Below are 15,395 nucleotides of genomic sequence, written 5' to 3'. Positions count from 1 at the left end.
GCTTTTAATTTCATTGATCTTTTCTATTATTTTCTTAGTCTCTAATTTATTTGTTTATGCTCTGATCTTTATGATTTCTTTCTTTCTACTAACTTTGGGTTTTGTTTGTTCTTCTTTCTCTGGTTGCTTTAGGTATAAGTTTTGGTTGTTTGAGATTTTTCTTATTTCCTGAGGTATGCTTTTATCGTTATATATTGATACTATTGATACTTCCCTCTTAGAACTACTTTTGCTGTGTCCCATAGGTTTTGGATTTTTGCGTTTTCATTTAATTTTTCTCTAGGTATTTTTTTAGTTTCCTCTTTGATTTCTTCAGTGATCCATTGGTTGTTCAGTAACATATTGTTTAGCCTCCTCTTGTTTTTTTTTTTTTTTTTTTTTTTTTTTGCGGTACTTGGGCCTCTCACTGTTGTGGCCTCTCCCGTTGCGGAGCACAGTCTCCAGATGCACAGGCTCAGCGGCCATGGCTCAGGGGCCCAGCCGCTCTGCGGCATGTGGGATCTTCCCAGACCGGGGCACAAACCCGTGTCCCCTGCATCGGCAGGCAGACTCTCAACCACCGCGCCACTAGGGAAGCCCTCCTCTTGTTTTTTTATGCAGTTTGTTTTTTGGGGGTTTTTTTGTAGTTGATTCTAGTCTCATAGGGTTGTGGTTGAAAAAGATGCTTGATATGATTTCAATTTTCTTAAATTTACTGAGGCTTGCCTAGCATGTGATCTGTCTTGGATAATGTTCCATGTGCACTTGAAAAGAAAGTTCATTCTGCTGCTTTTGGATGGAAAGCTCTATAAATATCAATTACGTCCATCTGGTCTAATGTGTTATTTAAGGCCAGTGTTTCCTTATTAATTTTCTGTCTGGGTGATCTCTTCATTGATGTAAGTGGGGTGTTAAAGTCTCCTACTATTATTGTGTTACTGTCAACTTCTCCTGTTATGTCTGTTAATATTCCCTTATATATTTAGATGCTCCTATGTTGGGTGTAAATATATTTACAATTGTTATATTTTCTTCTTGGACTGATCACTTAATCATTATGTAGTGTCCTTCTTTGTTTCTTGTAATAGTCTTTATTTTGAAGTCTATTTTGTCTAATATAAGTATTTTTACTCCAACTTTTTTTTTTTTTTGGCGGTACGCGGGTCTCTCACCGTTGTGGCCTCTCCCGTTGAGGAGCACAGGCTCTGGACGCGCAGGCCCAGCGGCCATGGCTCACGGGCCCAGCCGCTCCGTGGCATGTGGGATCTTCCTGGACCGCGGCACGAACCTGTGTCCCCTGCATCGGCAGGCAGACTCTCAACCACTGCACCACCAGGGAAGCCCTCCAACTTTCTTTTGATTTCCATTTGCATGGAATACCTTTTGCCATCCCCTCACTTTCAGTTTGTGTGTTTCTCTAGATCTGAAGTGAGTCTCTTGTAGGCAGCATATATACAGGTCTTATTTTTTAATCCATTCAGCCATTCTGTGTCTTTTGATTAGACCATTTAGTCCATTTACTGTTAAGGTAATTATTGCTATGTATGTTCTTATTTTGTTACTTGTTTGGAAACTGTTTTATAGATCTTTTTTCCCTTTCTTCTTCTTTTGTTCTCTTGTAATTTAATGACTATTTTTAGTGTTACGTTTGGATTCCATTTTCTTTTTGTCTGTGTATATCTATGATAGATTTTTGGTTTTTGGTTACCATGAGGTTTTTATATAGAAATCTACATATATACATTATTGTTTTAAGTTGCTGATCTCTTATTTTCAAATGCATTTAAAACTCCCTGCATTTTACTCTCCTCCCCTCATTACTGCCACAACTAGAAACAAGAAAATTACAAATGAAAAGCTCATTGGTAAAGGCAAACATACAGTAAAGGAGGAAATTATCCATGCAAAAAGCTAGTAGGAAGGTTAAAAGACCAAAGTACTAAAATCATCTATATACACAATAAGCAGTTAAGAGACACACAAAACAATTGGGAGGTTTACTTTTGGAATTAACTTCTAAATGTTACTGTATTTTTCTGGTTTTATTGACATGTAATTGACATATCACTGAATAAGTTTAAGATGTACAGCATAATGGTTTAACTTTCATATATTGTGAAACGATTACTGCAGTAAGTTTGTGTAGCAGCCATCATCTTTATATAGATACAATAGAAAGAAAAAGAAAAAAAATTTATTTCCTTGTGAAGAGAACTTGGGATTTACTCTAACAGCTTTCCTATATATCATACAGCAGTGTTAACTAAAGTCATCATGTTGTGCATTATATTGCTAGTACTTATTTATCTTATAGCTGAAAGTTTGTATCTTTTAACCACCTTCCTCCAAATTCCTCTCCCCTACCCACTGCCTCTGACAATCAATCTCTTTTTCTATGAGTTTTTTTTTAAATTGGATTCTACATGTGAGATCATACTGCATTTGTTGTTCTTCATTTGACTTATTTCACTTAGCAAGATCAATCCATGTTGTTGCAAATGACAGGATTTTCTCATTTTTATGGCTGAATAATATTCCATTGTATGTATTTACTACAACTTCTTAATCCATTCATCCATTGATGGACCCCTAGGTTGCTTTCATGCCCTGGCTATTGTAAATAATATTGCTGCTATGAACATGGGGGTGCAGGAAGCTTTTCAAGTTAGCATCTTTGTTTCTTTCAGATATATTTCCAGAAGTGGAATTGTTGGATCATATGGTAGTTTTATTTGTAATACTTTGAGAATGCTCTATACTGTTTTCCACAGTGGCTATACTAGTTTACAGTCCTACCCAGAATGTTCAAGGATTCCCTTTTCTCCACATTCTTGGCACATTTGTTTTCTCTTGTCTTTTTCATTATGGCCATTCTAACAGTCATGAGGTGTATCTCATTGTGTTTTTTGTTTTTTTTTTTGTGGTACGCGGGCCTCTCAGTGTTGTGGCCTCTCCCGTTGCAGAGCACAGGCTCCAGATGCGCAGGCTCAGCGGCCATGGTTCACGGACCCAGCCACTCCATGGCATGTGGGATCTTCCTGGACCGAGGCACGAACCCGTGTCCCCTGCATCAGCAGGCGGACTCTCAACCACTGCACCACCAGGGAAGCCCCCCTCATTGTGGTTTTGATTGTCATTTCCCTAATGACTAGTGATGTTAAGTGTCCTTTCCTGTATGTGTTGGACATTCCTGTATCTCCTTTGGAAAAATGTCTGTTCAGGTCTTTTACCCTATTTTAATTGAATTATTTGGTGTGTTTTTTTTTTTTTTCGCTGTTGAGTTGTATGAGTTCTTTATATATTTTAGATATTAACTTCTTATCAGATATATGGATTACAAATACCTTTTCTCGTTCCTAGGTGACCTTTTCACTTTGTTGATTGTTTCTTTTGCTCTGCAGAAACATTTTAGTTTCATGTAGTCCCACTTTTTAATTTTTGCCTTTATTGCTTGGACTCTAGGAATCATAGCAAAAAATCATTGCCAAGACACGTGTCAAGGAGCTTTTTCCTGGATTTTCTTCTGGGAGTTTTATGGTTTTAGTTTCAGTTCTTACATTTAAGTCCTAATCCATTCTGAGTTAATTTTTGTGAGTGGTGTAAGACAGGGGTCTAGTTAAATTCTTTTACATGTGAATGTCCAATTTTCTGAGGATCATCTATTAAAGAGACAACCTTTTCTCCATTGAGTATCGTTGGCTCCATTTTCAAATGTTGGTTGGCCATATATATTTTGGTTTATTTATGAGCTATCAATTCTGTTCCATTGATTCCTCTGTTTTTATCCAAAACCATATTGTTTTGATTACTATAGCTTTAGAGTATAGCTTGAAATCAAGAACAGTGATGCCTCCTGTTTTGTTCTTCTTTCTCAGGATTGCTTTGGCTATTTGGAGTCTTTGTAGTCCTATGTAAAATTTAGGATTGTTTTTCCTACTTCTGTAAAATGGAATTGGAATGCCATTGGAATCTCGATAGGGGTTACACTGAATCTATAGATGGTTGGCAGTAGTTATGAACATTTGAATAATATGAGTTCTTCTAATCCATGAACGTAGTGTACCTATCCATATGTTTGTGTCTTCTTCAATTTCTTTCATCAATATCTTCTAATTTTCAGAGTAGAGATCTTTGACCTCCTACTTTAAGTTTATTCCTAAGTATTTTACTGTTTTTGATTGCTATTGTAAATGAGATCAACTTCTTTATTTCTTTTTCAGACAATTTGTTATTAATATATAGAAATACAAAATTAACCTATAAAAATAGCATCTTGCAGCTTTACTGAATTCATTGATTAGGCATAACAGTTTTTTGGTAGGGTCTTTAGGATTTTCTACATATAAAATCATGTCATCTGCAGAGACAGACAATTTTACTCCATTTAACAATTTTGATGACTTTTATTTCTTTTTCTTGCCTGATGTTCTGGCTAGGATTTCCCGTACTATGTTGAATAGGAGTGGTGAGGGTGGGCACCCTTGTCTTCTTTCTGGTCTTAGAGAAAAAGCTTTTAATCTTTCTCCACTGAGTATGATATTAGCTGTGGACTTATCACATGTGGGCTTTATTATGTTCAGGTATGTTTCTTTCATACCTAATTTGTTAAGACTTTTTATCATGAAAAGATGTTGAGTTTGCCAAATGCTTTTTCTGCATCTATTGAGACGATCATATAGTTTTTTCCCTTTCATTTTATTCATGTGATATATCACATTGATCAGTTTACGTATTTTGAATCATCCTTGCATCCAGGGATAAATTCCACTTGACCATGGTGAGTGATAGTTTTAATGTGCTGCTAAATTTGGTTTGCTTGTATGTTACTGAGCATTTTTGCATCTATATTGATCAGAGATATTAGTCAGTAGTTTTCTTTTCTGATAGTGTCTTTTTCTGTTTGGGTATCAGGTAATGCTGGCCTTGTGAAATGAGTTTGGCCATGTTCCCTCCTCTTCAACATTGTGGAATAGTTTGAAAAGGATAAATATTAGTTCTTCTTTAAGTGTTTGGTAGAATTCCCCTGCGAAGCCATCTGGTCCTAGACTTTTATTTGGGGTGGGGGGTGGGGGAATGACTACCAGTTCAATTTCATTACTAGTGATTGGTCTGTTCAGATTTTCTATTTCTTCCTGATTCAGTCTTGGAATATTTTATGTTTCTAGGAATTTATCCATTTGTTCTAGGTTGTCCACTCTGTTGGCATATAATTGTTTGTAGTATTCTCTTATGATTGTTTGTATTTCTGTGATATAAGTTGTAACTTCTCCTCTTTCATTTCTAATTTTATTTGGGCCTTCGGTCGGGTAGGGATCTTTCCTTCTCACCACTTCTGATGATTTAGCTGAATAAGGAGATCTCCCCGATTGAAAAAATCCATTTTTCAGGTTCAACCGTGCAGATGGCCATGCAGCCTCCAAGTGGGCTTTCATGGTTTAATCTTAGGAAATAGCCCAGTGTTGATTCTTGATTCCTAAAAAAGAATATGCTGTCGATCTGGCTGTAGATGAGCTTTGCAATTTCCCGGTGCCTCAGCTCGGCCGCCTCACGCCCGGGGTCGTACGAGGGGCTGCGTGAGGAGCAAGGAGTGGGTGGGGAGCCACCGGGCCGTGCCCCAGTCCCAGGCGGGCCGGCCGGGGAACCAGGGCCATGCACGCCCCTACCCGGACGGCACGGCCAAGCTGGCGCGCAGCGTCCCATGCCCTCCAGGCTGGCTCCAAGGACTCCTATTCTCGTTTTTAAAAATTCTTTTTTCTTTTTGCCGTTGTGATTGGCTGATTTCCACTATTCTTTCTTCCAAATCACCTGTGCATTCTTCTGTCTTATCTGATCTGCTGTTGATTCCCTGTAGTGTATTTTTATTTCACTGATTATATTCTTCAGCTCTGACTGGCTCTTTTCTATATTTTCTAATTTTTTGAAGTTATTGCCATATTCTCCATTTTTCTCCCAAGATCAGTAAGCATTTTTATGACCACTGATTCGAACTCTTTATCAGGTAAATCACTTATCTCTGATTCATTCGGGGGGGTTGTGGAGTTCTATCATGTTCTTTCATTTGTAACACATCCTCTGTCTTCTCATTTTGTTTGACTTTCTGTGTTTATGAATTAGATGAAACAGTTACTCTACCAGTCTTGAAAGCATGTCCTTGTGTAGGAGCACCCTTATGCAGACTGCATGTCTTGTGGCTTTGGCAGGAGGACTGGAGCTGAAGTGGTCATGCGCCAGGGCTTCTCCCAGGGCATGCCAGGGCAGCCACCTTGGTGGGTGGGTCAGGGGGCGGGGGCGGCTGGGGCCAGAGCCTGGTGCAAGCCAGGACTTCTCCCAGGTTACACTGGGAGCCACCACCTAGATGGGTGTGGGGAACACTGGAGCCCAGCACGGACCAGGACTTCTCCTGTGGTGCACCAGGAGCTTTGGTGGGTAGGAGGGACTGGAGCTGGAGCTCAGAACAGCCTGGGGGGCATGCTATCTTAGCAGGCTGGCTAGAGTGGCAGGTGCTTTTCAATCTGTTGCCTCTATGCTGGGACTCAGAGCAAGTAACGCCTTTAAGAGCAAGTTTTGGTTTCTTGTTGTCCTCTGGCTCTCCTGGTTGCAAGCCCCACTGGTTTTCAAAATTAGTTAAGGGGGCTCATATTCCCAGTTCTGGTCCCTAGGGCTAAGGTGCTCTATTTGGGGTTTGAACCCCTCATTTCTTAGGGAGGACTTCCAAGTTTGTGATATCCCCTTCTGCTTGTGGGTCACCCATTGGGGTGTTGGTCCTGACTAGATTGCATCTGTGCCCCTCCTACCTATCTCGATGGGTTTTTCCCTTTATATCCTTAATTGTACAAGAGATGTTCTGCAAGCCTTCAGGTTGCTCTCAGAGAAAGTTGTTGTATATGTGGTTGTAGTTTGGGTGTGTCCATGGGAGGAGTTGAGCTCAGAATCTTCCTACTCTGCCATCCTGCCTCTCTCTCATTCTTTTTGTTCCTGTGACTAGATAAGGTCCTATCTTCCACGTTGCTGATTCTTTGTCTGCATGGTCAAGTGGGCTTTTGAAGCTCTCTATTGAATTATCAATTCATTTATTCTATTTTTCAGCCCTAGGATTTCCCTTTTGAGTTTTGTTTGTTTTTGGTTTTGTTTATTGTTGTTTTGCTTTTGTTATTCGTTTCTATTTCTTTGTTAAATTTATTTGGTTCATGTGTTACTTTCTTAATTCCACTGAGTTGCCTGTGTTTTCTTGTAGTTCAGTAACTTCTTTAAGAGGATTATGCTGAATTCTTTGCCTGACATTTAACAGTGCTCCATTTTTTTAGGATCCTTTATTAGTGCCTTATTAATTTCCTTGCATAGTGTCATATTTACATGATGTTTTATGGTCCTTGATTTCTTACACTGGTATATTTGAATAAGTGGTCTCCTCCCCCAGACTTTGCTGGTTCACCTTGGCAGAGAAAATTTTTCACCAGTCAGCTCAGTTGGGTTTCCAGGCATGTCTGCTGGTACCATCCTTGGGCAGGTGGGGAGCTGCTAAGGGTCTATTTTAGGGCAAGACAACTGTTTGAGCTCTAAGGTCAGGGTGAGTTACGTGCCCCTAGCTGAGAATAGCTGGATAGACTGCTGCTTGGTTCCCTGCCCAAGGGAGGCTATAGGATGTGCTCCACATTTGCTTGGTGATGCTTGTTAAGTGGTCATGACTGGCTTCTTTACTCAGCAGTAGGTAGGGCTATGTACTAGCCTGCCTTGCAGGACTGCAGGACAAGACCCAGGGGCTGCACAGCTTGTTGTTTGGGGACCTGAAGTCAGGCAAGAGTGTGAAATGAGTATCTTGGTCAGGCAAGGCCACCAGTTTTGCTCTGCAGATGGGAAAAGCCATGGATTGTGCTCATGGGTTTTAAGTGACACTGTAAGCAGAGCTATTGGAGCGGCTACGCAGTGTGCTCTGGTTAGGTTCCCCGATCAGGAAGCCTGAAGGAGCTATGAATGCAATTATGAATTCATTTCCCTTCCCCAGTGCAGTGGGAGAAGCAACTCCAAGACCACGATAAGTCTCTTTGTTTGTGGTGGTGACTCAAGCCAATCCACGCCCCAAGTTCCCTGGCCAAAGAGGGCCACTTGCTTTGCCCTGGAGGTCAGCTCTGCCTGCCTGCCTGCCTCTCAGCTTGCGCATTACTGGGTTATGCAGCAGCTTCCAGGCGTTCTGCCAGCCCTTCCTGTCAGATGGGGTGGGGACTCACAATCCACAGAGGGGGAGGCTATGGCTCCGCTCCCTTGCCTGGGTGTGGGCAGACCAGGCTCCAGGGCCTGAAAAACTCCTCATTTGAGCACTTGAATCAGGCAGACCTGCACTCCTCTAAGTTCCCTGGTCAGACTGTGCTACCGTCTTGGTTCTGCAGATAAGCAAAGCCGCTGCTTGGGACTACTACTTGGGCACTGCAGGTAGGAACTCACACTGCCAGGATCCGAGGGCTGGTTGTTGCAAGCCCCTCCTTAGTGGTGTCTTATCCATGAACAGTTGCTGGTTTTTCTTTTAGTTAGGGGAAGTGAAGTCAGGAATGACCTGTCACCATCTTGGTGACATCATTCTCTATGATTGCATTCTTGGAGTATCCTCAGGGGTAGCAACCTCATGTTCTTTCAAGGTAAATCTCATTTCTGAATACTGCAGAGTCACTGGGAGTCAAATCTAGGAAGTGATGGGTCATCATACAAAGCTGTATAACCCTTTTGGCTTACACACTCCTTTCAAGAATGTGTTTGAATCTATGAAACCTAGAAAAAGGAGAAAGGGAGGCTGTGAATAATATTTTGCATTGAAAGCATAGGCCTGTTTCTATGAGATAGGTACTTTAAACCATTTTGTCAAAAACCGGGGTTTCTAGACAGCACTCAAGAGCTAGCTCCCTTGGCATGCTGTAAATGCAAGGAGGCCTGTGTTGAAGGGTAGGGTATTCCATCCTTCATTCCCTCTTCATCAGTTCCATCTTTCTCCAGTTTGAATGAAAGCTTAGGGAGAACAAGGGTTTATGTTTCATTTACTAGAGTTCCTAGAACAGGGCCTAGTACTTAGCCCTCATTTAAGTATTTATATAATGAATGAATGAGTGAATTGATGAATAATATTGGGTTCACAAGTAATATTTCAGTTATCAAAAGAACTATTTGCTAGAAACAATTTTTAAGAACCACCAGCATAGGTAATTCAAGTGGAGATAACTCTGGGAGCATAATGGGTAGAGGGCTAGGGTTTCTTTGAGATTTAGACAAATCTCAGGATTAATAGTATAGTGCCAATTCCATGTAAGAATAAGTTCAGATACAATCTCAGAGCAAGGCACAGTAACCATGCGGTGTGATAGCACAGTCAGCCTCTGAAATGGGAACCTGGGTCAAGAAACCCTGCATCACTTTAGCAAGGAGCTCCTTTGCTGATGGATGAGGTCGTCAAAGCAGTCATAGACTTGAGTCTTTATTAAAGAAAAGAATGAACAAGAATAAAACCTGTTCCATAATCTTACTCTTTTTCTATATACGTGTGGGTGGCCACAGAAACAATGATTGATTACTGGTCCTGGATTCTCTGGCTAAAATGAAGTGCCTTAGCTTCAGGTTGAAAATGAGGACTGTCAATGCAAAACAACAGGGCAGGGAGTGCGTATATAATTCTACTGCAGAAATGTCTTTCAATTCTGCTGAAAATATTTTTTAAAAAGCTAGAAACAAAGACACATTTCATCTAGCAAGGGCAATACAAAGGGGTTATATAAATTTATTTTTCATATAACACTTGATTAGTTTAGGAAAAAATTCCCATTTTCAATGTTTAGTTCCATCTCTCATTTTTTAAAAAAAATCACTAAAAGGACAAAAACCCACACAAAAATACAATCTGTATCTGTTCTATATTTACAGATAACCGGTCACTATTAAGGCACAGATTGATTAAAAACATTTATTCAAATAATCCAAATATTTTGTGCATCATATAACACTGACAACACCGTATACTGTAGTGTCATAATCCCTTCATTGCATCAAGAGAAAGTGAGAAAAGTAATTTCCAGTGTTTTTTATTTACTTTTTTAGCCACCCTAATCTGGTTTAATTGGGACAGTTTTCCCTTTGGCATAATATCAAAGCACTGTTCATAAAACCTATATCAACTCAATACTGCAAATCATTCCATCTTCCTCCTGTTGCAAATGCATGGTAAAGAGCTGGGGGGGAAAGACTCCAAATGATTATTTTTTATTTGGGGAGGAGGTCTTATTAAAGAAATGGTAAAATTCAGAGCACTGAGTTGTTGCACAGGAAACAGATCTGGTATCCTTACTCTATTGCTGAGTGTGTAGCATGCTGTGTTCATACAGCCATATAAGGCAGGAAGCTCCACGTGATAACCTGCATACATGTGACATACACGCAGGAACATTCCACTGTACTTGTGAAGGGAGCGATTTAGTTCTACATCCATAAGCACATACAGTTCTGTTTGGGAACAGGCATCTCCTTAGTGCTGTTATAATTGATAATTTTATGACAGGCCCATTATCTATGCCTTCACGGTAACCAATACTCTTTTTTTTTTTTAAGTGAAAATTTTTCGGTGTGCAAAATTTCTCTCCGATTCTTGTTCTTACTTTAATGATAAGACTTAACCATGGAAAAAATCAGACAAGTATTTCTGATCCCACATTTGTATGAAAGTCCCCAATTGTTGTGTATGAATCTAATGCCTTCTGTGGAGAGCACGTGACAGTGGTTTATGTCCATGTAGAAAGTCTCGAATACTGAACATAAATAAGTCATTACAGTACAGGTAAGTCACCACGTGTCCTATGGGAAAGTTTTCCAACAAATTAATACACTTGGAAATAATATTGCTTTGAAGAAAGAGAGGCACTTAGTGATTGTCTTCATGGATTGAAAACCCTTCATAAATCCATAATAAGATGTCTGAAAAGACCTAGGAAACAATGTTGCCTGATTTCTTGGACTTTCACAGTATCAAGATTGTAACAACGAGTTTAGCCACTTACAAAATAGTCTTTTATTTTTCCTCCTTCAGAACTCTGCTGTCTTTGTAAACTGTCACCCTGGAGACTTAAATAAAGCCTTTCCATTCTCAACAAACCCAAGTCTACTTCAAGCAGACAGATATGGTTTTAGGTAAGTCCTGTGACCACATGGAGCACAGCTAATGTGTACATAAGGACAGTGATGTATTTCTCCTCCTCATGGCAACAGTGCTGTCTTGTCAGATGATTATTTATCTTTTTTAAATAAAGTGACAATCTAGGGCTCCAGTTATTGAATGCCGTCCATTCTCTACCATAAATCTCTAGTAGATATCAACTTAATCAGTTATGTACGGTATGCTTATAATATCTAAAAATAAAAGTTTGATATAAATAAGTGTCCTTTAGTGGCAGTATACTAAAAATAGCCCTTTGCCTTCAGACAACCATTAAAAACATTTTAGCAATAAAGGCAGCAGCTAAATATGATGACTGCAAAGGGTTAATATTGCAAAGTCCATTTGGTGTTTCTTTGCTCGCACCTGTTACAGTGAACTAGGTTCATTGCTAAGTGTTTCTAGGATGCTGACATACATGAACAGAACTGGTCCATAACCAAGTGGAGTCACTTACATTTCCCAAAGTCACAGACTATTCTGCACAGAAACTAATAATCCAGTACCACTATGTCAAATAAAAATTTAACGCAGTCTGATTTGTACCAATACATCAGGTGACAAAAACGAGAGAAAGAGAGATAATTTCCACAGGACAAGAAGTAAGAAAGTGTAAAGTGCTGAAAGACCTCAATAATTATTTTAAAGCAGTACCAGAAAAATCCCACTTTGATTATTTTTTTAAAAAAATCCCCAAATACCCAAACAAAATAAGCAAACAAACAAAATAACTTCTGTGTTTTCTGGCATCCCAGATGTCAACTCAGCCTTCATGTTAAGTAAAAAAAATCAGTGCATATGTTATTATATAGGTAAATAAAAACAGGAAATAAAGCCCTACCCTCATATTGCAAATTCTGTCCAATTGCCGTTAGGAAAAAAAAAAAGTAATCCTCATGTGGCATTCTGTATGATGACATAAGAACATCATCATCTCTCTCTTCGGCAGAAAGTTCAGGTGCGAATAAGATGCTTTGGTCCTGATACCAGACACCCGAGTGCTGAGGACGGTGTGCAGTGAAGGCTGTTCACAGATCTCCTGCGTCCGACTTGACAGAGTTGGCGGGCGTGTGCCTGGACGGTACTGCTACCAGCGGCCACTGACACTAGCAATGTCTGAGTGATACTGACGGGGTAGCCTCCCACTTGCTCCGCCTTCCAGGAAAGAGGTGCGTGTATTTGGCGGTTCAAAGAGCTTTCTTCGGTTTTTATTTAGTTCTACAGAGAGAGAGAGAGAGAGAGAATCAGCACGTGGCAGTAGAGCTCAGCTCAGAAAATGGTGATGTGGTAGGTTCTGGGGGGAAAGTCAAGTAGGTAGCAAAAGGAAAACCTTTAAGTTGACCGTCAAGACATTTTTGAAATGCTAGAAAGTCTGATATGAAAGGTAGCCATTTGTAGCTGAGAGAACGAAGGACAGCGAATCATTTTTACTGCAGTTCGTAAAGTATCTGGGGACTATATCCTCAGAACACTCTCAAGTCCAAACATACAAAATAGTTTCACCAATCCCAAATGTCATTGCAGAGGCAAAGGGAGAGGCACCATCAAAGCTGGTGAAAGGCATATGAGAGGATGTATTACCAGTGATACAGAAAATTATTATAGCTCATTAAACTCATCCATGTCAAACACAGTGATCATTAAATTATTTAAGTCGACATGAAAAGAGGATCCCACTTGTAAACACCAGAATACTGGAAAAGCACACTGATCTGTTAATCCACAGCCCCGGGTACGAGGGAGACGCAAGAGGGAAGAGATACGGGGATATACGTATATGTATAGGTGATTCACTTTGTTACAAAGCAGAAACTAACACAACATTGTAAAGCAATTATACTCCAATAAAGATGATAAAAAAAAAAAATCCACAGCCCTGTGGCTCCACTGACTCATGATGACTACACTCCTTGAGTCAGAAAGGGTTATATGAAGAAGCATATTGCATGAGCAGAAGGTTTCTTTGAATAAAAAATCAACTTAGTAAACATAGCAACAGTTAAGGAAATTAATACAATTGAAAACAACCAATATGTGAATCCAAATTTTCAGGGAAAAACAAAGATCCTCGATTTTCATTTTAAACAAACCAGAGTACTGGTTGTTTAGTTTATGTCTTTTCCCAAGTAAAAATTATTAACCAGAAAGGTGAAAAATGGAAGCAGCCTACCTTGTTTATGACTATGCAATACCCCATCCTCCCCTCCATACACACATTCTCAAATTCGCAAGTCAACTGATGTGATTATTACTAACGAACTCATACAAGCAAACAGAATTGTCAGACTCTAGAAAGCAGCGTTTCTGATAGCCACCAAATGCAAATATAGTTGACCTTCGAATAGCGCGGATTTGAACTGAGTGGGTCTACTTACACATGGATATTTTTCAATAGTAAATACTACAGTGTTACACAGTTGGTGGAATCTGCAGATGCAGAGGAACTGTGGATACAAAGGGTGACTATAAGTTACATGGGGGTTAACTCCTGTGTGGTTCAAGGGTCAACTGTATCTTCAAACTTATTCAGTCTCAAGTAGACAGAATGTATAGTTGATGTGTTTAAAGCTGTTGTCTTTTTCTCTGGGAGGGTAGTGAAGCAAGTGATTCAGCACCTTTAATTATCTGCATGGAACTCAGGACTTTTTCAACCATACACAACACAGCCCCATTCTGAGCTCTGAGATTACACAGCAAGCTATGGCCTGCTACAGTAATGCTGAGGACGCGAACAGAGGCTCAGGCAGGTTGCAGTGGGTCGTAGGTGGCCAGGGACAGCCATATGGCCAGATGTACTCCTGTCTCCCAAGTGCTAGAAGCAGGATCAATACCCTTAACATTTTACCCCACTGCTTTCCAAAATGTAACTGTCTGCCCTATAGGGGTGACGCATTCTGTTCACATTTAAGTCTTAGGGGAGAAGAGAACCAACAGTAATTTATTAGAGCCTATTATACGACAAGCACTTTACATTCGTTGTGTCCTATTTAAGTCCTCCTTAAGGGGTAGATAATATTACCATCCTCCATTTTATAGATAAGGAACCTGAGTTTTAAAAACAGACGAAGTAACTTGCCCACATGCCTGTTAAGTAGATAAGGAACCTGAGTTTTAAAAATAGACAAAGTAACTTGCCCACATGCCTGTTAAGTAGATAAGGAACCTGAGTTTTAAAAATAGACGAAGTAACTTGCCTACATGCCTGTTAAGTAGATAAGGAACCTGAGTTTTAAAAATAGACGAAGTAACTTGCCCACATGCCTGTTAAGTGACAGAGTTGAAACCCTGCCTGCCTGATGCAAAGGTCTATGCTATGGGCTTCAGTGGTCCATCCATTGGGCGGAGATCAACCGAGGTATCAGGAATACAAATTTGAGAAATTGGTAGTTTCAGGTATGTAGGTAACAGAGCTTTCCTTAATATTTTACATGGATATCAAATTTACTTTTTAAATAGATAAAGCTTAGAAACTCTGAAGAAGCAAGGAAGATATTACAAGCAAAAGACACATGCAGGCATGCGTATAGATGGCTATTGTTTCAAGTTCCTGAAGAAACGCAGTAGCAATGACATTCCTATCACATGTATCTTGTTTAAAAAACAAACACATAAAATTCAGAGATCAAGACAGAATTGAATATATTTAAAGGCAAATTTATAGGAGAGTTGAGAATAAATGAATCCCCTTAAACACAGCCTGGGAAAGTTTTATCACCTTCAAATGAGGAGAATTTCTTTGGCCTCCATTTTCTCATGGGGAAATAACCCATGAATCAGGAGGACATTCCCACACTACAGAGAAGGAGAAGAAAGGAGTAAGTCAAACACCATTCTCCATGAGCACATGAAAACAGTCGGGCCACTGAAGACAAAAATTTTTAACAGACATTGAAAACTTCATTCTGAAAAGTCACATGAGCTAGATTTTTGAGAGGACAAATGATCATGAAGAAATTCAGCCACTCCCTAAAGATGTAATTTCTAAGAGTACATATATAGAGATATTCCAAGTGTGAAGCACAGAGATAAGTCTTTAAGATTATCAAGGATCAAGTCCTACTGAAGAGACTTTAGTTCTTGTTGTTTTTTAAATTAGAAAGCAAACTCCCTCTTCTGATTTTTTTCAGTAAGCCTAAGGGATAGTTTGAGAAAATACCAACCTTTTTCTTTGAAATTCCAAGGTTCACACAATCCTGGCAGCTCTCAGGATCTTGTTGCGGATCTGAACAGAGTC

General features: G+C 39.7%; 1 protein-coding gene and 1 long non-coding RNA gene across 2 annotated transcripts in view; one reads left to right on the top strand and one right to left on the bottom strand.

The window, feature by feature from the left end:
- Positions 1 to 8,200: 8,200 nt before the first annotated feature.
- LOC117196644 (uncharacterized) overlaps positions 8,201 to 15,395 on the top strand; it is a 29,480-nt gene continuing 22,285 nt past the window's right edge. Inside the window, exons 1-2 of the long non-coding RNA XR_007471157.1 lie at positions 8,201 to 8,406; positions 12,111 to 12,330. This is a non-coding gene — a long non-coding RNA (uncharacterized LOC117196644). The remainder of the gene's footprint in view (positions 8,407 to 12,110; positions 12,331 to 15,395) is intronic.
- Positions 9,712 to 15,395, bottom strand: part of BICC1 (BicC family RNA binding protein 1) — a 302,224-nt gene continuing 296,540 nt past the window's right edge. Inside the window, exon 21 of the mRNA XM_004279964.4 lies at positions 9,712 to 12,379. Coding sequence (XP_004280012.1) covers positions 12,249 to 12,379 — 131 coding nt within the window. The 3' untranslated portion in view covers positions 9,712 to 12,248. The remainder of the gene's footprint in view (positions 12,380 to 15,395) is intronic.

Source organism: Orcinus orca, chromosome 14 (assembly GCF_937001465.1).
Source record: "Orcinus orca chromosome 14, mOrcOrc1.1, whole genome shotgun sequence".
Taxonomy (NCBI): domain Eukaryota; kingdom Metazoa; phylum Chordata; class Mammalia; order Artiodactyla; family Delphinidae; genus Orcinus; species Orcinus orca.
The sequence above is the reverse complement of the archived record's forward strand: the minus strand, read 5'-3'. Positions and strand labels throughout refer to the sequence as shown.